Source organism: Aulostomus chinensis, chromosome 4 (genome assembly GCF_037954235.1).
Source record: "Aulostomus chinensis isolate RoL2024-O1b breed Wild chromosome 4, RoL_Achi_v1.0, whole genome shotgun sequence".
Taxonomy (NCBI): Eukaryota; Metazoa; Chordata; class Actinopteri; order Syngnathiformes; family Aulostomidae; genus Aulostomus; species Aulostomus chinensis.
The window spans coordinates 15292151-15314589 of NC_141323.1; the positions used below are offsets into that span (position 1 = coordinate 15292151).

A 22439-nucleotide genomic window follows, 5' to 3' on the forward strand; every position below is an offset into this window, starting at 1 on the left:
CTGCTTTGTGTTGAGTGACTAAAGAGGGCCATTTGAGTGAGGTGCTGAGGGCTCTGATTGATGTCGCGCGCAGCAGAAAGTCCCGGCGGTCCCATTAGCAGCTACAGTCTGCATTACTGTCACACCTGTCTTCCATGATAGAGGACTGCTTTGCCGCGACAACCATCAGTAACGTGGCCTGTGAGGGGGTGGGGGTGGGGTGAACACCGGTGGAAACTGGAGCTTAACGTAGCCCTCAGCCCTTGTGAAACTGTTCTCATTCCCAAAGGCTCGCATTTGGCATTCATCAAAAATCGATATCAACTTTCAGGGTTCATTGTTGCCTCTGTGGCCTGCTCTCAGTCATAATGATCCCCCCGGGATTAATAACGGAGAGATACTGCTGGATGAGTTGAAAATATTTACATGACAACACAATATGGTATTATATAGTGTAGCATGCAGCTTTGTTTTGTCAGAATGGTCCAGATACAAGATTTCATTACATCCCCCTTTTCTCATGGGTGAGTAATGATATTGGCTTTTGTCACGGTTGCAACAGAGATCGCCACACAAGTTGTGCTTCTAAGATCACACCAATATATTTATAATATGTCCTCTGCAAAAGCAAGAAAAGATACATCACTGTTGAATCATTCCCATTTGGAAATTCTTACAGCCTCTAGCATGACGTCTGAATTACCAACAAAGCTCGAAGGACTCTGCCATATGTCAAACTAGCGCTCTTAAACTCACGTCTGGATTTTTAAAACAGTTCCGCATTTGACTTCACAAGACAACAGAGCAAAGGCTTCTTGTATCCGCCCCCCCCCCCCCCCCCCCACCAAGTCTCTTCGCCCCAAAACAATTAACTTCATACATGACAACAACGCTCTAATGTGTTTGGAGAAAAAGATAATTTGCCCTGTCAATTGAATTAGCCTTATCCTTCCTGCTACCCCCCAAAAGGCCTCCAACTCACAATGGAGACATTTGTAGAAAGCTGAGTTAATTGTGATGAATATGTGACTCAACCAGGCTAAACAAGCTGTTTAGAATGTGAACACAATTGAATTAAGACATGAGTAGACTCCTCTCGTGTTCTGGCATGTTCTTTGTACAGACGCGCCAGTTATTGATATTTCAGCAGATGAAATGAGCGCAACCCCTTTTTTTCGTCTTACACATTTTCATATCGCACCCCTGCACAAAGCGAGTGTATGCAACGTGCGGTTGATGGCACGTCTGTGAGAGTTAGCATGCATGTATGACTACATCGTGAGCAATTACAAACTATGTGACTCAAGATGGTTTCATGACATCTGTAGGAGCGGAGTCAGCGGGACTCTTGCTTACCTAAGACGAGTTCAAAGACCAAGAAGATGGAATGTTTGTTAAAGAGGGAATGATGATAATCTGAACTCTGCAGGTTTTCACGAAGGAAGAACAAAGGACCGCTGAAGTACTTCCAGTCAGCGTCCTTGCATGTTGTAGATTACACTGCGTGCCTCAGCCTTCATGCTCACTCTGGTGGTGTGTGTTATAGATTTTGGAATAGAAGAGACTAAATAAAGCTATCGTGCATCATATTTGCTCATGAAGCTCATGGCTTCAAGCCAAACTTTTCTGCACATCACACTGGACTGGTTAGCCTTCTGCTATCTTGGACGTGGATAAATAATCTAATCATGTGCCTATTACGGACTTCCCAAATGTTATCAGAGCAGATGGATCAAATTTGATGGTGAAACAAGTCATTTTTCAAGGGTTATGCAACGCTAAACTCAATTTTTCAACCATTTCACAGCTGAGACTGTAAGGCCACAGCCAGGACAATTACCTTTGGTCAAACCTCTGCTAACTTGTGGGTGGATAAACAACTTAGTTGAACAGTTCCTACAACTTTCCAAATGTTATCTGACCAAATGGATGAAATTCCGGCAGTGAAAAAAATTCATCCTGCAAGGGTTGTGCAATGTTCAATTCAAATCACCCTCCGTTTTACAGCTGCAACATGCCGACATGGCCGGGATGACTAGTTATCGTACATCCACCCCATCCTAACCTCTCTAAACGGATTCTGCATTTAAACAAAGAATCTGTAGGCAAGGAGAAAATGTTGGGACAGGGAAGCTTCTGGTTTCTGACCAATCACGTTTGAGCAGGAAGAAGTTGCATTCATGAAAACAGTCCGTCTGGAACGCAAAAGAGACGGAGCGCATCGGTCAGATAAATGGCTGTAGTCTGACGATTTATCAAAGCTGTTGTTGCGGTTTTAAACTGTTAACTGAGTAAACTGCCACTTATTAGTCGTCTTTCAACTCCATGTACGACTCAAGTTGCTTTACAGACTGTAAACAATGAGCGACAGCTAGAACAACGAAGCCTTAGACGGATATCCACCGACTATGCTGGAACCCTGAAATACTGACCCTTGCTCCCAGAACCGAACACAACAGAAGCAAACTTTTAAACCAACGGTAACGCTCCTGCAAATGCATCACCGCAGGTTCAGCATCCCTCGCCGCCGTAAGTTCATCCAAAGGCTGCACAATCCAAACACAGCAAGGAGCATGGCAACTTAATACCTGCTTTCAACACTGTTACAAATCCACTCTGACAACTCCTCCAATCGTTGTCTGACATGGTCTCTCATCCTCAGCCAGAGAGAGAGAGAGAAAGCAGCACTGGGCAGCTCTGTTAGTAACAAGGATATATAGCAGTTTGGCTACACCACCTCAGCTAACAATTGATCACAGGGCTTGTGAAGAACGATGCGCCTTGCCTCAGCCAGAGAGCAGTGTAATTTGGCTCTGTTATTGATAACCCCCCCCCCCCCACGTCCCCTCCTCCTCCTCGAAACCCACCAGTGTTGTGCATGTCAGGCTACAGAAAAGCAAGCAAACCTTTTACAGCCGCTGAGCAATATTTAATCACTCTTCTTCAAGCGGATATAATTGGAGACATTGATTCATCGTGGGTTTTAAGGCTACGTCGATACATGTACGATTGTTAGAGCGAATAGCTGAGAGACATATTATTTCATTAAGTTACTTTAACACTCGGCTGGCTCGGAGTTTTTTCTCCATCAATCAGCGCTGGCGTGTCACTGACTGATGCTGAGGCTGTGAATGCAGAGCTGGCTGACTTCATTGAGGGTGAAGACTTCATTTTATACGTATGTGTTTGCTTTTTCTTTTTTGTTTAATCTCAGCTGCACAAACAATTTGTTCCCCTCATTCTGTCACGGCACAGATACATTCGATCCAACACCCAAAACCCAGTAAAATGTCCCCTTCTTCCATCTTTTTACTACAATCCACGCCTCATAAATGTCATCCCAGTCTGTCCAAGCATTAATCTCTATAAAACCGGGGCCCAGAGACTCTCCAAAACAAACCAGTCTTGTTGAACTGCTCCCCCGCTGAACAGTAGAAGCTTGGCAGAACTGGAGGAAACACAACTATGGATTGGAAAAGGAGGAAGGGTATGTCCTTTTTTTTCCCCCCTTTTTTCTTCTCGAATGCAGGGCAGTGCAGCAACAGTGGGGTCTCCAGTGGGAAAAATATCAACAGTATTATGGAGTAGGGCAGAGCTTGCCATCGCTATCAATGAGAGGAAGAGGCCTGTCAGTGTAGACAAAGAATAACAGGAGGGAAGACGAGGGGAAAAGAGACGGGGGTTAAAACGCATACCAATTAGAAATGGAGGTGACAGTGTAGAAATGAAAATGAGAGATAAACTACCAACATCGACACTGGGAAAGTGAAATTGATAACGAGGAATCATGGGCCGAAAAGAAATCAATTAATGACCTGAAGAAGAATGGGGAAAAAAAGACAATGGGAGACAAAATTAGAGATGAGAGAGGGAGAGAAAAACATCCTGTCACTATGGCGTAGCAGAGCCTGCATGTGGCGCCGCTTGATAAGATGCGTATTTGCCACCTTCCATGCTGGTACCAGAGTCCTCCTCCTCCCTCTTCCCCAACCATCTGTGCCATGCAAACACACCAAGCTGTCCATCAGGGCCTCTAGTCTGACATCAGACTGGAGTCCGGCTCTTGATGACAACGAGGGGGCCCCCCCTCCCCGAACTCGGTGACATCATCAACCCACATGCATTGAAGGGTGCCAAACAGTTAGCAACCACAGAGGAAGATTTGAGTCATGCGAACTGAGTCCCCAACCACAAATGGTTACTCTGTGGAGCACGTACGCACAAAAAAAGAGCCAAATGGGATTTTTTCTTTTTGAGATGCTGATCAACTTCCTGACACTGAAAGACTCCTCCCACTTCCACTCCATCTAAAATGGCTGTGAACAGCTGTGGGTTTTTGAGTTCAGCTTACGCCGCCGCCCAGCAGGGTGGCACCCGCTGGCCGGGATTGACTGACATCTGACAAAGAGGGGATAGGCGTGGAAAAGTTGGACACAAAGATGAATGACAAGTAGAAATCCGTCGGCCCAGAATAGAAGCTTGCGTCCACAATGTTGCACGTTGACGCCTTGGAGGAAATGTCCTAAGTTATGTCAAAGATGTGGATTGTGTTTCAGACATTCTGCCCGATAAAGTCAACACGGCGTCACGTGGCGACTATTTTTTGATGAACCTCTGAATCGTTGCTTTATAAAATGTATGTACGGACCACATGTTATCATCGTACTGAAGAAAATTAAGGGACTATTTGTTTTAACTTGTAAAAAAGTGTCCTGATTGCCTACAAATTATAAGTTGAGGGAATATGAGAAGATAAGTTGAGGTTATTTTCCAAGAAAATTTGTTCGTTTTGAGTGAGTTCCGTCACCTTTAATGGGGACACTAAATTTTTTAAGTTTTAATATGTAATTTTTTGTAATTTTTTTCAGCGTGATGTCATCAAATTATATATAATTGTTTGTTTGTTTTTTTTAAACCAGACATCCTATAATCAAATACATTTGAATCAAAATGTTGTCATTCGTAATTTATAAATTAAAGGAACATTTTTAAAGTTTACATAATCAACAGTGATAAGAAAAATGGCTTGATGGAAGGTAAAGATACATTTCAGGCAATGAATAATAATACAAAAATTCAGTTAATGTTATCTTATTCAAACCCCTTATATTTTCCTTGACTTTCTCAAAACTTTTCTTCATTTTTCAATTTTTATTCCCCCCCCCCCCCCAGGACTGGAAATCAATGTCTTCAAATTCCGCGGCATTACCAGGCTTTTCGTGACGGCACGGATTCGGAGTTTCCAATCTTTCAAGGCTATTTGACGTTTGCTTCGCTAGAAAAATGACAACTGCTAATGTTTCAACGCTCACGCCATCAATTTAATCACGTCCAGTTTAAAATAATTCATTTCAGTTCAAGTATCCTCGACTGATCTTTTAGGAAACTACAACCACGGAAACAAGCAAGTCGTGAAACAAGCTTTCCCCCCCTCGGCGTTACAAGCTCATGTTTCACAGATTCAACCCTAAACGTGTAGACGTGTCTTCATCTGTGTTGTACGCATGGCTGAGGGAGCTTTTTGACCAAAACATGGAAAAGTTTTTAAATAAAAAGGCATAAAAAGTCATGTATCCCTGGTAACAAATCAATTATTACAGACTAAAAGCTTAAAAAAAAAAAAGGAAGGTGAAGAGCGGTAATGGAAAAATATTAAAATGTCAACAAAGACATCCTCAATTCCTTCGAGAGAAAAAGAAGAACTGCACTTTCCATCTCTCCCTCTCTCTCCCTCTCTCACACACTTTCTACATGACCTATTGCGATCTCGCTATCCGGTGACCTAGAGAGTTCCTGCCCTGCCTGGAAGTATTAAAGGAGCAGCTATAACAGTTCTCCTCTGGCTCCGGCAGGTATCCAAACAGCCTCTGCAGTATTTGATGAAGTGTCCTGTCATGATGTCAGCCTCCATTGGTCTCCTGCTCACCTGGGACCTCCCTCGCTCTTAACAACTTGCTGGCTTAGAGAACGACCATAAACAACAACAAAAAAAAAAGTTTAAAGTAAAAAAAAACAACAAAAAAAACAAAAAAACAAAACTATGGGCTACAACAACCATCATCCTGGAATTATCTACTCCCACTCCTCCGTAGATAATTAATAATAAAAACTCACAGATGGACTAATTCCTCTCTCATGCTCTCTCTCTCCTCCTTCCTGCTCCTTGCTTACTGGCTGTCAGCAGGTTAAAAAATGGCTCACCACAAGCGAGGGAGAAACAATTACTCATGACGCAGGCTTTACAGACATTAGAAGCTCCTTCGCGATCGTGTGTGTATGTGTGTGTGTGTGTGGGGGGGGCATGTGTTTCTAATTAAACGGTGCACTGGAGGAATTATCAAAGCTTAGGATTGCATAATGAGCACTGGCAGAAATCTGCAGCAGCCGTGACGCTCTTTGTCTCATGAGGCGCGGACACACAGGATATTGAATTAATAGGAATCAATAAATGTCTGCCGTTTAAAGGAAGATGCTGCGACTGTGTCTGTTTGAGGCGTCGTCGATCGTAGTGAGGCAAAAAATAAATGAAAAATAATACGGGAGCCACTTCTGGAAATTCTGCCTTCAGATTTCCACGCTGGTGTGATGCGATCACACTCCTCACCAGTGTGTCCCTCCATCATCACACAACACCAGTTGGCCAGAGAGAGAGAGAGAGAGAGAGAGAGAGAGAGAGAGAGAGAGAGAGATGGACTCGGCCGATTCAGCTCGCCAAATGGGAGGCATGTTCATCTTTACAGACAGAAACACAGAGAGAGAGAGAGGGAGAGAGAGAAAGAGACACTTCTGTAATAGGCCAGCTTTTGTGAAACATCACACGTGATCCTGTGCGCACACACACACAAAAAAGCAACAAACACACTTACATCCTTGTCTCCATGGTGATTGTTTTAGTGCCCAAGTGAACTTGCCCCCCTGCATCTGTTTCTGTGTTTCTTCCTCGTGTAATTACTTATTCATAACCACATGACTACATTCATTTTTCCACATTTGCACTCTCCCAGCGGCAGAAGAAAAAAAAACCAAGAACATTAAATACCCGCACGCGCGAATGAAGGGGATCTTCACGGAGGCGAAGATCATTTATTTGACACAGGAATTTGAAATGTTCATCGCTGACGCGCACAAGCACGGCAGCTAACAGCAGACAGTCCAAGTTGAAGGTTTACAGTTCTGACAAAGAAGGAGAGGAGAGGAGCCGGTCTTAAAATGTTCATTAAGACCACCGAGGCCATCTGGTGGAAACAAGAGGAACGGCAGGTTAAATGTCTGCAGAGTGCCAATTTACCTCATCCTGATCTTGTTTTAGAAGTACAACTGAGTATAAATATTAGTTGCTGTGACTGCTGAAGAAAATTCAATATAAACACGTGTGTAAATAACTGCACACACACACACACACACACACACACACACACACACATGCAGCACATTATGAGAAGCTTGGAGGACGCCAGCAGTAATACGAGGCATGTGTGTTGGGATCCATCTTAACTTCATGATATGTGTAGATCCTATTACAGCAGAGGAAAAGAAATGTGTGTGTGTGTGTGTGTGTTCCGAGTGTCTTGGCACTTTTCAGTCACCAAAAGACACACACACACACACACACACACACACACACACACACACTTGTGGTTACAGTACTGCTGAAAGTTTTTGCCACACAGAAGAAACAACTTACCAATGTCTGTTCAACTGTCTGAACATTAAACCGCACTCAAAGTTCAACTTGTCACCGATGCATCTCGCGGCCGTCCCCAGAGAAGATTTCAAATTGGGGAAAATAAATAATAAGATGAGATGTTTTGTAAAGTCTCAGAATAAAAATCAGCAGCATTCAAGCACCCAAACACACACTCGCACAGAATATAATAAAGTTGCAGTTGTGTTTAAGTAGGAAAAGATATACAGTATATATAACAGTTCTTCTGAAAAAGCTCCAGATTTGTCAACCAAAAAAAACAACAAAAAAACCCCCCACTAAAACCTGTATTTCTCCAACTCTTCAGCAAATAAAAAAATGAAATTAAAAAGAAAATTATAGATTTCTTGCTTCTACGTCTCTGCTTTACATTAACCCTAAAGTTAAAGTTATCGGGTCTAAATGAATGATAGTCAATACATAAAAAGTCTAGATTTATTACTTTTAGCACATTGAAGCTAACATCGCTTTGAAGACAAAATTTGGCTGTGATAATCACGTGTTTAATGAAATAAAGTAAATTGAAAGTGCACAAGTACTTAAGAGAACTAATCATATTGATTTCAGATCGCTGGAAGAGTTAACTGTGGAATTCACTCACATCTGTGAGATTTAAGATGGCGTGCAGTTGAAGGCAAAGCAATGAAGTCCAGATATCAACAATACTGAGTTATTCATAGAGGTGCAATGTACCTATGCAAGCTATAAGACGTTTGAATCCCCAACCCCGCAGCTATCGTGGCCGATAATCATTTTATTTGCAAATATGCTTCACATATGGTCGGCAGCAGCCGCTGGGACTGAACTAGAACATTAAAACTCATGTTTACTGGACAAATCCTGATTTATTGAGACACATTCCGTCCTTGCCAGAGTTGAAAAGGATATCCAGATGTATAGACTGTAAAAAAGAAAAAAAGAAAGCTCCCACAGCTGCACACCTTACGGCCCCCAACACGCATCTTCCGAGACCAAAATTAAGGCCGAGGCTTCAAACGGCTCCCACGGAAACTCTATCACACTCTCCTGAAATGCCATGCAGTGTTTACATCTGCGAACCCGAGCCACAGCTGTCAAAATTACGTTCACAAAGACTTTGATAACGATAAATACCTGCAACGCAGCTGTAAAAGTGTCAATTCAAATATGACTTTCTGTAAACACACCATTCACACAGTCCATGTGCTGGATTTTACAGGCTGCTGTTTTTTTTTTTGAAGTGTTGACTTCAGGAGAGGAATGCTGGGTAATCTGATCAATAATGGCCGGTAGGAGCCACAAAGTTCCTCATAGAAATATGAAAAGACAAATTAATTATTCATTCCTTCATTTTTTCTATCTATATCTACTAGATTCAGGTGATTAAAAGGCAATTTAGGTGTGTTGTGGTGCATCAATCCGGATATATTGCTGCAACGTGCAGAGTTAATGATCTGAAAATGTGGCCACTTCCATCGGAATCACGCCAATTCCTAGATATTAGACGCTTATGTGCAATTTTTCTGTAAGAGTTCCAATTATATTTCTTGTCAAACCATCACTGGAATCATCACCATGTGACGCACAATCACAGTCGGGGCCACAACCGCTTTAACGCTGGTGTCATGTAGTGCTAAGCTAAGCTAGCCTCTATTTTCATTGTACTACAAAATTGGGAGTGCCACAATTGAAGGTGTGCAAGGGATTTTACATTAAAAAAAAAAAAAAGGATCAACAAATTAAGAAAGTGTAGGAAAGTGGATGTGACAAGAAAACGCGTGGGACAGAAACGAGGACAGGTGGTGATGTGGTAATTAACACTCACCAGAGTTGATTCATTTCAGCAGATTATGTGACCACGTTAAGTCAGGGTCACCTGGGATACCTGGTGGGTGTGTCAGGTGTCAGCCAATCAACAGCGAGTACTCCTCCTCATTCATACTGGTCAATTTTAAAGTAAAACGTATCAACAACAGCGATGATAAACGGCCCAATACATTAAATGGAATTCCAACACTTTCCTACTTTTCGCAGCAAAACCACCGACTTTCCTTGACGAATATTTAAAATCCGCAAGCTTGCGCACGTTCCCCGGCGTTTGGCCGATTTTTCGATAACGTACGAGAATCTTGACAGTTTCACGCGTTGCCCAGAGTGATACAGACATGCCATTCAGCACGAGTTTATTTCAATAAAAGCGCCTGTTCTCATTAAACATCTTTCTCTCATTTCCCCTTCAAAACCAACGCACCATCTGTCTTTATTGTGTGAATCTAAACTCTCAAGGCCGTGCACACGAACAGCCTCATGTTTAATTGTTTACTTCCTACGGGGCGTTGGAGAAGCTTTTGACTGAATAGAAAAATCTCCCTCTCATGACCAAGTCTAGGTCACTCCCGTTCACTCCCATCAATCTCGGGGGGCAAAAGTTTCTCTCATTCTATTCTAATTTATGCCCCCCCCCCCCCCCCCGCAACTGATAAATACACTCACTTTGGACGTAATATCCACTCGATCTCCTCTTCATCTCAGAGCACAATCAAACCCACGGCTGACAGAACAATTATTTCTTACATTCGTATCCTTTCAAGCCTACAGAAGAATCTCAGTCACATTTTAGATTGAAAAAAGAACCCACACACACATTAACCACAAATGTATACACCCAAGTGAAGTATTTCTACACAAACTGTTAGTTTATTCTAAGCAGTTGCTGATTACCCTCTGGGATGGTTTATACTCAACACTTTCAAGCGGAGTATTTTTGTTTGCCAACAGACTGACAGAACATTTCTTAAGATGCAGAGACAGACTGCGGCCAGGTTGTAAAAGTTTACAGACTCCAGCTCCAGCTTTGAACAGAAACACCACCCCCGTATAAATTACAGTGGAACACCACCGACACCACCACCAGCAGCCGATGCCAAAGACGCTGTATACGAGTCCAGTCCTCTTGACATACATGATGCATGAAATTCCATAGTAATGTTGGCTTGTGTGACCACATGAAAGCAACACAACATCCATCACTGTGAAACACATAGTTTAGCCCCAGACGTTTCTGTTCGACTCACGCTGGGAAACTGTCAAGCAAAAATATAGAACGATTCTGATGTCGTGTCAAAAGAATCCATTTGGTATGAAGAAATGGTGCTAAACAAACACAAAACTAGGTTATCAAAGTAAGTAGATATCAACTCCCTTAAAAAAAACAAAACAAAAAAAAAAACCCTGTTAATACTGGTCAAATACTGTAGAGCATAACTTTTTGTTTCATATGAAGATGAACTCAGAGAGCGTCATCCAAAGGGTAGCACCTCCTGAACGTTAGCATCACTCCGAACGTTAGCATCACCAGGGGTACGAAGAGCTAATGAGATTTTATTCATTGAATTTAGGATGATTCCAGAAAATAAAAACTTCCTCCATGCATGTTTTGACCAGGAAGATAATCATTAATGAACAGAATTGTGATTTTTGAACAGTAATGGCTAACCGCTAGCTAACATTATTTCATTTCACGTTGCCACTTTTTAGTTTTCCCAAGCAAATACAGTGGAACAACTTTTAACCTTTTGGTAGAAACCAGCTCATATAAATTGGATGAAAGCTTCCAAATTCACAAGCAGTGCATTACATACTTATGTATCTCATGTTTTAGAGGAAAAGTAATGTAGGCTTGTGCACCCTATTACACGCCGTTAACCACAACCTCACAAGAACATTCTTTCTCCAGGTGCCGCTATGGTACCTGTACCGTGAGAGCATCCCAGTGTGGTTGAGCAATCTCCCAACCACCCTCATCATCTGTTAACCATCAATCAACGCCTTCCTCCACATGACACTCATCATCATCATCAGACAGCAGGCTTTTACAAAGTCGTCTTGAAACACTTTCTGAAGTTTGTTTCCGTCTAAACTATCCCACGGATGAAGAGTCGCCCACATACACATCGAAACACACGCATACCTCAGAAACCACTGCTTTCTCAACTGTGGGGGTACTGGGAAGTGGTATTGTCCCTGTGTGATATTTGAGAGTTCACAAAAACAGAGATATACTGAAAGTGGATTGACTGCAAATGAATGATAAAGCATCTTATTTGGAATCCGACTGGACCAGTTGTGACATTACCAGGAAAAACACGAAGCATTCTGCCTTCAGACCCTTAAACTTTTGGGTTCTCTATTCCATGGCCCCTCATTACACATTGAATTTTCTATTCGCGGTCATTTAATTTGTTTTAATTGAACCTCAACATCTAAAATTATCCAATCATTTGCAGGCGAAAACAAAGAAAAAGTTGCCAAAAATAAATATGATTTACTGTTCGTGGTTCAGTCTCAGGTTAATAACTATAAGGCCATAAAACGTCTGTGGTTCTTATGAAAACACAACCAAGAGACACACAAGAAGACATTAACTATTGAACTCGGGGCAAAATAATCAATGGATTTATAATTTCATGGAGAAGTTGATGGCTTTCCTATTCATTTAGAACATAATAAGAGCTTATGAAGCCAAAATCCTGAGGTCTTTGTGAGGAAATCCATCCTCAGGCACTGAGGCCCCGCGAATAAAAATATTACGCACAAATATAAGGTTTCAATTTGTGCTGCCGCACTGGACCTCTTAATCTGTCACGTCCAGCGCTGAAGCTTTTTAAACATGCCATCTTCTTTTCTAAGATGCCTCTAGAAAGTTGTCATTTATGGCCAAAGCTAATTTATTGCAGAACAGAAGCAAAATCAGCGAATGGTCAAACAAGATTGTGTCATATTCCCCAAACATCCTTAAAAAAAAAAAAAAAAAAAAGGTTTTGACTTGAGCCACTGGAAAATCCTAAAAAAAAATAAGAATCCATTTGACGCTCATATTTTTAATAAAGTTCTGAATATATGCTTGAAACTGAAGCTCCCAGTATCTGATGAGCTTCATGAGCTCTGGCGTGGCGTTGTTGTCCCTTTAGCTACAATGTAATGAGAATAGAGCGTGTAAATAATGTATGCGTATCTGTATGTGATGCAAAGAGGCCTCAACATATGGGAGTTGTGAATCTGGAAGCAGCTCCCAATTCTCCCTCATGGGCGTCTCCTGGCAAAGAGTGTGAACCGCATGCTAATGCGTGTGCATCCTCTGGGTCGTGTGTTTCTATCTCGTCAGCATCAGCGTGCCCTATTCTCCACTGCAGTGCGTGTGACTTCTGCAGAAAATTAGGGCCGTCTTCCTATAGCTGACGGAAGAAAGAAAAAAAGAACTGACATGTTCTTCATGTGCTGACTCGAGCCAAAAAAAAAATGTTTGTTCTTTTGAAACTTTTTCCTAAAACCGGGTGACAGTGATAGAGTGTTCTTAGCCAGAAGAGTAAGAGATCCAGAGCAATGGGGAACAAGAGGTGCTTCAAAGTAGGTCACATGGTTATAATATAGCACAAATAATCTATGCATGACATAATGGGAATGTATAAGGAGTTTCCTTCAACAAAACCCCGAAAACAGCATCTGCCCAGCATTGTTTGTCATTTTGTGGGGCAAAGGAAAAGCAAATATCGCGCCTGCAGGACCAACATTGATGACTTCATGGGCTTTGTATACATTACAGCTGTATTCATCTGCTGTAACGTGTTGATTTTCATTCACACAAGCCATCAAGGGTATCTGAGATTCCATCAATAACTTAAGTATGTTGGAAGATGCATAAAGAACATATTTAGCATGTTTGATCCAATTCAGCCGGACTCATCGAGACCCCAGTGGTGAGAGGAGATGAACACTACATCAGCACACAAATAAATTCTTCACCAAAATGGAGATTTGTCTCCCTCCAGTGGTTCTCTCCTGTAATTGACCCGGCTCCCTGAAAGCCACATCACAGGAGAAGGGACAATTTCTCAACCACTGGACTGTGGACCATGGGTAGGCCTGAAATGAGCTACGAAATACTTTCAAGTTGATGGTTCCTTTTCACAGGGATATTTTTTTGTAAGTAAGAAAAATTGTCATAAATATGGAAATTATATACTGAACATTAATTTTATTTGACATGGCATCAATTTGAGACAGAGTGCGGCAAGCTAACGGTAATGCTGTGGGGTGGGGCAAATCATGAAAAACGTACTGAAACAAACGAGCGAAACAGGAGCCCTACCATTTCACGAGGGGGAATTTTATATTGGTTTGTATGTATAATCTACATGACATCATAGTCCAAAACCAAAGCGGAGTGTCGCTTTGAAGAAGCAACCCCAATGTACACCCATCTCTGGTTGGACTTTATTAATATATTTCAAATGGATTACGAAATAGACAAGATTGCATTATCGATTTAACAGGCGAGAACCTGTTTCAAGAACGAATAGGTGTCCCTTCAGGTGGAAAAGAAACCCTGGAGTTAAGATGCATCAAAACCCTGGCAGAATTCTTCCATCCATCCATTTTCTATCGCTTATCCTCTTAAGGGTCGCGGGGGGGCTGGAGCCTATCCCAGCAGCCTTCATGAGTGAGGCGGTGTTCACCCTGGACGGGTCACCAGTCCATCGCAGGTCCAACACATAGAGACAAACAACCATTCCCTCTCACAGCCTCGTCCCCTCTTGATGTCTTTGGAGGAAGCTGGAGTACCAGAGAGAACCCACACAGATACAGGGAGAACATGGAGACTCAACACAGAAAGACCCCGTGCTCCAGTCAGGGATCAAACCCGTTTAACTACAAAAATGGTAGCCTGTTCAAAGCAATTTTCAGTTAGACAAGTCTTTATCCAACGATATCATAGAAGTTTATTTTGAATGGTATACTCAGAAGTTCGTGCACATGCTGATGGTTGACTTTGTTAGCTTAGCAACCACTTTCACAAATCAATTATTTATATTATATATATATATATATATATATATATATATATATATATATATATATATATGCGCACCTGTAGCACTAGGAGGTCGCTTTACATGCAACACATATCAACTTGGTTAAAAGAGGAAAAAACATTAACAATGGAAGGGTTGTGCACACACAGTACTCTTACTATTCTAACTAAGCAAAGACATGGTTTGGTCAAGAGCACCTCTACTGAGGTGCTAAGGCTGCTCATGGTTCCATTTGTAGTAACGTTTCAAGTGCAAGGCTTAGAAAACATGATCCTAGTAGTCTTTGGCCCACAGCTCAGCTTCTCCACAGATATTGACCCCCACTGCTAACCACCAGATGGCGCCATAAACTCAGGGATCTTGAAGGCTTTTGACAACCATGATCGTTGCAAACGACACTGGTGCAATTTTAATACCTATCCAGTAAAGGTACTCCAGTTGTACGACCCAATTTTCAGGAACATATGATACATACAAATATAAACTGTATCTAATTTGCTGCCAAATATCCAAGTGCATCGTCAGTATCCTTTTTAGGCACACAGTTAAGGTGGAATTTATAAATTCTTCAGTCTTTCAAAGATACAGCCATAAATAATCTAAGTGTCCTGCTCAAGCAGCAGAATAACCAATAATGGGCCACCATGACATCAATCTGCACTGTGACAACAATAATTCACATCATTATTAGCTGAGTGGGAAGCAATGGGAGCAAAGTGTTTCCCCTTTTTGTCCTGTTGAAAGTGGATAACTGATCTGAACCAAGGCAAGGAGCCTTGATCAGAGTATTAGACTGACCAATCAGGATCAGAGTTCAGGATTTAAGCATATTCAGTGACCTGGACCATGACGGGACATTTGGCCTTAACGTGAGATTAGAGGTTGAAGTTAGGGGTCAGCGGTGTTCCGTCTGCCTGTTGAAGGAGTGGTGGAGGTGGAGGTATTCTCAGTAAGGCTCCATCTTGATTCTTCTGTACAAGCAGCAGGTGAACATCATCCCACAGATCTGAAAACAGGAAGTTTTTAGGGTCAAAGCTTACTGCCGAGTCACAGCAAAGGAAGAAGAAGAAGCTTGACGAGTGTTTTGGACTGAAAGAGAGGGGTTAAAGGTGAAGGACTGCTGGAAGGAGGGTTTGTAGCCGGTTACCATGCTGTGCAGCCATTAAAATAACACGCTAGGGATGCAGAAGAGGAGGTATTTTTTGTGCAAATAATCATTTTTAGTCAGTTTTCTTCTACAAGGGAACATAGCTGGGAATAAAAGGAGAGACCAGCGGGGACAAATATTGACTGAGGCAGCTGGGTCTGACAGACTTGATGGATAAACCAGCGAGCGCCCAGATTCTGCCTGAAAGCTCTTTGAGAAGCCTTATTGAGCAAGTCAGCGTTGTGTATTGACTCATCACAATCTAGACACACTCGTGTCTTTTATGCCCTTATCTGACGCCACCCCAAATGATAACGAAGAGCATGGAAGAAGGCTGACACGTCGGCTCACTGGACAATGACATGGGACTTGAGCGGGGGTGGCTATGACAATATTTACTATGCAACAACGGAAATCTGACAATATTTGTACGGTGGCGCAAATCACGTCTGGATTCCCAGGTGATCTCTGTGGACTGGTTTTTCTGTTTTTCATGGAGGCTGAAAATAAATCTGATGAGGCATTTTCACATTTTTACTGAACCTCGTTATACATTTAAAAGAGCTGGGTGAAAGGATGTCAAATTTCTTGGCTGTGGTTCACCAAAATAGCAGTGCAGGGGCACAAAACCCGTGGCACAGCATGGTGAGATTCCTCTTCCATAAGAGAAGTTGGCACCAAACACTTTGACATGTTTCGTAGCTCAGTGGTACCTAAGGGATCCGGTCAGTGCCAAAAAATACCGGCCTTCCATACCTGTCCCTTCCCCCACAAGAATCCAAGGATTAATCCTGGAAGCACAACGGAACGGGAGACAACAGCCCTACAAATTTCAAACCGCCAATACAACGCGTCAGCAATTGTCAAGGAACTATGAGGATAATTTAAAAAAAAATAAAATAAAAAGGTGATTAAAAACAAAGTTTACTGTAAAGATTCTAAAAAATATTCGGAGGCGGCAGGAGCCTGAAGCTTCTCCTTCTGTTCGATCACTGTCCGTTTTGCCACAGATTTCAGATCGAGTGTGGACTGCTAGCAAAGCTTCCTCTGCAGCTCTTGCTAAAGGTTTGTGCGGAAACGAAGACAATTAGCCTCTCAGCTGGTGGTTCAGTGTGTGTTTCTTGCGAGTCTAGCAAGGGCACACACGGTAATTTTGTCCAGCATCGGACATCCGCGTGAGGAAACGAGGACTGGTCTCCCCAGGAAGTTCTGCAGTCCAAAAAATGACTCGCTCGCTTACAATGAAATGTGATGGTGGTCAAAGGAAAACTGCTGTAAGGAAAATGAGAACGAACTCCTGCCAACAACATATTAATGAAGCACCATTTAGCTTTTGATTAAGCAAGCTATTCTCCTTGTGTTGGACTTTTCTTGAGCAATCGCATCGTTATCAGCCATATGAGCCCATTATCACATGATGAAGAGTACAGATTTACAATGCGCAGCAGCCCCCAAAAAAAAGAAAAAAGCCAAGCAGCTGCATGCGTCACACTCAGCCAACATATTTAAAAACTGCAGACATGCAGAGGAAAGAGTCACACAAGGACAAGCGTGCAGAGAGATTTCCACAATGATGCCCTCAAACCTTGTAGCTCCAGTGGATTAAAACACAACAGTTGAGCTCGAGCTCATCACAATGCACCAAACTCTTCTTCCTCTTCTTTATAGAGCAGATAGACAAAGCAGGCTGTCAAGACTGCCCCGGCCAGCTACGGTGACACCACGCACACGCACAAACACACACATTAGTGCACTGTGCCATTTATGATCAGTCAGATCCAACATGAATTCAAAATCAATTTTAGTCAACGGACAAAGAGTGAAAGGACAGAAAAGAGCACCAACATTCAGACGAGACATTTAGTACACCTACAATACAAATGGAATGCAGTATAATCAGCCTGAGAAGTATTTTCTTTGTAGTTCATGTGTATTTCTTCAGGCAAGTTCTCGATATTCTTGCACTTCATGAATATAGTCAGCATAATCCCTTTAATTTAGAAATGTTAAATTGAATTTTCACATGAATTCCCTTGTTTCCAGCCTTGAGCAGTCCAGAGGAATCGCATGACTGATTTCTTATCCTTGATTATCACGGTGGTGTGTCAGTTTGTCTTTGCTCTCTTCGACTAAGACCAGGTATGTTCTCCAGTCAGCAGCACGCAGAAGTGAATACCAGGCCAAAGTCCCTCTGGGACTAAACAGTCTCTGATCCGGCTTAGCAGAGAGAAGAATCCACGCTGGTTTGTTTGGTTTCAGCTTTCTTTTAAGTTAATAACAAAGAGGTGCTGTGCGGCTATAAAAGGGCTGTTAGCCAACACAAAATTTTAAATAGCAAGGTTTTATGCCTCCTTTGACTCCATTAGCTCTAAAAGCTTGGGTCCATCTCAGAAATCAAATAATGGGAATGAACATCAGATAATGATGACTGGACGGAGGACGGCTGGCCTCTTTGTCCAGGGTCGGGTAGGTGAAATTCAACAAAAAGAAAACAAGACAAAGGACATCTATTCATCTTCTTGAATAACAGTCTGATATAAATAAGATATCCGACTTACCTGGAGACAGGCCACTCCTATCCCCACAGCACCGACGACCAGAAGGTGGTCCGCAAGAAACTGCTCTAGCTTATTGATGCAACCACCCTGCAGAGGTTAGAAGTTAAGAATCCGATCCTGAAATAAAGGGGAATGAAAACCTTGAGAGCGAGCTTAGTGTATCAGTCGTGCATCTACTAACCTCCACCTTATAGATGTTGGAAGGGTGGTCTTTCCTGCCGCAGTGATCGGTGATGGTTTTACAGCAGCTGTCAGGTACAATCCTGTTTTCTGCATCCTCAGATAAAATGTACGCACTCATCTTCCAGTCCTGGAAGTTGTTGCTGCCACAGCACTTAAACTGTAGTAGAGGGACACATGCTGGGCTCATGAAGTACACTCAGTATGAAAGGTTTAAAAAAAAAAGAAAGAAAGAAAATCTCTGTAATCACTATAATTCATACCTCCTGTTGTAGATTATCCACAGCTGTTGTGATGGCCTTCTGTCCTGGCTGGGCGTAGTTCTCAGTCATCGTCTGGTTTAGATGTTGCTTCAGCTCCTCACTCAGCTGCAAGAAAAGAAATACACGCAGATATTTATGGGAATAAATATTGTGGGGAAATTCTCCCCCACAACCAGCCAAGGGGAAAGATTCTCCTCGCTGTCCATAGAGAGCAGCTGGCCCCTGGTTAGCTTAGCACAATGAACGGAGGGGCTAGCATACCGCCTGAACAGTCTTCCCCTGCAATAGTTTAACTGGGGTTGTGCGTAAAATTTGTGGCAAAATAAGAATTTAAAGCAACAAATAACAAGACATTGAAGTTATTGAATTAGACCCTGCTCTTTCCAAAATGGGAGCAATGGTTTCATACAGCACCTCCAAAGCTCGATTGTAACTTCAGCCAACGAAACAAAGCTTCTGTTGACAATCAGCACTGAAGAATGATGCACGGCTGGTCATTTTTCCATATCAGTCCGATCGGCTCAATTAAAATTGGCCAAAAGAAATCAAGATTTTAATTTTTGCTCATTTTGGTGTTTATAATGAAGCAAAAACCAACAATGGGCTTCTCCAAATACCTGTCGTGCATCCTTAACTGCTACTACTCACAGCTTTTGACTGATCTATGCTTCGAGTTCCCATTCACTACCATACATTGTGCTAAGCTAACTAGCTAACTAACTAAGCTACAGCACAAACACACACTCACACACACAGGCAGAAGAGTCTCGATCTCCTTGTCTGGCTCTTGGGGGGACTGCAAACTTCTGTTGTTTGTGATAATCCCCATGTTTCAAAATTTTAAACATAGATCAACTAGCAATTGAACACGCAGTCCAAGATTTGGAAAGTGGCCAACAAGTTACAGTAGGAAAACATAAGCAGAGATCACTTACTCTTAGGTAATAGACATAAGCCAGTACTCCAGCCACCAGTTCAATCAGGAAGATGAACAGCAGACCAAAGAAATACTGCCAAGACAAAACAGTAGAACACAAGTCAAAATACTACGTCTAGAAGTGTCATGTAGTTCCCACTGGGAGCTCATTTGAGAATGTTGCTCACAGTTCTAGCGGCTCAATCAAAACTTCCCTCAACTGTCATTCTGCTGCACCTGTCATGACCAACACGGCTGGCATCGCTGCGTAAAGAGAGACAACCAAAGGGCTATTTGGCGAGATGGTACAATCCGGTTTCTCTTGGCCATCTTCAGGTGCTTGAAACCAGTTTGAATATGCATCATAATTAACTTCATATACTGCTTTAGAAGAAAATATCTGCAAAAGTGTGCATTTGTGTTTTGTTTTTTTCCCCAGAACAGCGCGTTAAAAATAGAGATCACAATGTAGAAACTGCTGGAATTCTAAGTTCCATCCTCGCTGATGGGGACCGCTGTGTGGACATCAATGCAGAGAGCAGTTATGCAAGCCATGTAGTGGGAAAAAAAATAAAAAAATAAAAAAAAAATCGCCCACTCATTCATCGCGTGCTCTGACAGCCTGTTGCCAAATGAGGACCATCATAAACGCGGCTTCCACGGATAACAAAAGCCCCCCCGAAACTTTTGACTGTCCATAAAAAAAAGACAAACAAAAAATAACGCTTGTATACTCCCCCACTCTGAATACACATATAAACATGGGTTATGTCACATAAAGCAAAAAAAAAAAAAAGGCACACACACCACTAATTAGGCCACCTGTCACGGCGCAGGACAGTTTGACAGCGGCACCAGCGCTGCTTCGCTCAGGGCCGTTACAGACGGACAGATGCTTCTCCCTATTCTGCACGACTGATGGTCAAATAAACAGCTGCGGGGGAAGCAGCGAGGCAGGGGAAAATATTAATGACATTCAGGCAAATGTTCATTTCTGGTTCGGAGTTATCACGGCGATCTTATTATGGGGGGGGCCAACACACACATGCACATACACAGGCTGCTGCGTATCTATTGGTTACAAGGCAAAAAAAAATATATGAAAAAAACAGTCTATGTGCCTGCTGCCCACACAGTTTTAATTTCTTTTAAGCTCTCTGAGTATGGATCAGTTGAGAGGGAGTTTGGCTTCTATGACGCCTGGAACTACTTCCATTCTAACTATGAACTGGAAATCGATCAATTCAGATTTAGCGAGAGAGGAAGGCCTGTGTACTTGGTAAATTCTATATTCCTTCCTAGATGTCTCGTTCTTTTCACCAAACCAGCTGCGTTTTTATTCAGCGCCTCAGTCTCTCCCCAACTCATTGAAGAGCTTTGCATCAACCTGGGTTCCATTGCAGCGTGAAGCGAATCTTTTGAAAGCTTGCATGAAAAGGAAATGTGAATAAGTTGCGTTTCCATCACTAGGTTGGAGCGGACAAACTAGGTCCTTCCAAGCAAAAACCGTAGGACAGATTTTGGGTTGGCACGATCTCTCTGGAAGATCTTTGAGTTAATGTCTTCAACTTTGACTCCAACCTCCACTGGGTCTGGAGGATGAACCAGAAGCATTTCAGTGGCGAAAAGGTCACTGAGACGAGGATATCACAGCGACGTATGACCGCGTTGAGACATTTCGGGTGCTCTTTTATTTGTAGTCGTATTCAGCTCTCAAACCCAACAGAGTTCATCCACTTCATAAAATTGCATATTGCACCAGAGGCACAGACGGTCTTCCTGGCAAGCTGATGTGGCCCCTGACATTAAACCGTTGTGCGGCGAGCCAATCTTCCAGATTTGGATAAAGCTTTCACAAGTCTGGGGTTACATTTTAACAGCCTCTAGAAACCCTGATCACTTGAACAGCGAATGATATTCAGAAAGCATTTTTTACCCAGAGGAAGCTTTTTATCATGAAAATAAAGATGAAAAAGGCAACCAGGGCTCAAGTAACCAGATTTCTGCAAATGATTACAACCAAACACTTCAATATTTTTGATAATTCTGCACCCTTCCTCATCTGTTATACCTTTGTGGCATGATTCATCAAGCTTAAAACTCAAATTTGCTTAAAAATCATATTCTTTTGAAGCTCGGTTGACAGCAGAAAAGCAAATCTGGATGCTATCCTTTAGAAATCTCCCCTACTCTTTCCTGTCAAGCGTGGGTGTTAACATAGCTTGACATTGCATATCTGGAGCTGTCAACAGCCTGAACAGGAGGCCAAGGAATTAGCGGAGCTCTATTTCTGTGAAACTACCCACCAGGACGGGTGCCCTGGATCAGAGGTGGGTAGGTGGTTGAGGAATTGGGTGGGCGTTTTTTTTTTTGTGCTAATTTTTGCTTTTGCCCCTATGGGTTCTTATCTCACAAGCTTTTGCCGATGTATAGCCGATTCTCGGCACGGCGTCTATAAATAGCACATCAATACAATTGATATTCAATCAAGATGCGGTGCAGGCTCTGAGTCCCCTGCACATCCACTTTTCTCTCTGCTACTCCATCTGTCAAGAGAAGAAAGTCCTATAAATAGTGCTGCAGTGGTGAGCAGTCACCTCCCGCCTGCTTCTCTCCCATTGGGTCCTGTCTGGCTAAAATAACGAGGGCAGTAAGGGCCGTGTCAGCGCCATTCGTCAGTGAGAGCCCTGCGTCCAGCGTGTTTGATACAGTGCGGTAGCATCTGCGTGGCTAGCTTGTTTGTTTCTGACTTTCAACTTTTTGTTGAAAGGATGTTAGCGTCGCCATGGCAACGACTTGACTGCAGTGGAAGCCTTCTAGCTGATTGGAGATCAGCAGAT

The 22439-nt window shown here is 42.6% G+C and overlaps 1 protein-coding gene across 4 annotated transcripts in view; it reads right to left on the minus strand.

The window, feature by feature from the left end:
- Positions 1-22439, minus strand: part of tspan11 (tetraspanin 11) — a 41166-nt gene that overhangs the window by 12850 nt on the left and 5877 nt on the right. For 2 of the 4 annotated variants that reach the window (XR_015112487.1, XM_086202027.1), the window contains exons 4-7: positions 19619-19693; positions 18684-18788; positions 18422-18580; positions 18241-18327 (exon numbers count right to left, since the gene is read on the minus strand). Coding sequence is in view for 3 of the 4 variants with exons in the window: in XM_086202027.1 (XP_086058153.1) it covers positions 18241-18327; positions 18422-18580; positions 18684-18788; positions 19619-19693 (426 nt within the window). In the remaining variant the exon portion in view is untranslated. Of the gene's footprint in view, positions 1-13765; positions 15542-17267; positions 17392-18240; positions 18328-18421; positions 18581-18683; positions 18789-19618; positions 19694-22439 lie in introns of those variants that run through there. The other 2 variants (XM_086202025.1, XM_086202026.1) reach the window with 2 other exon arrangements.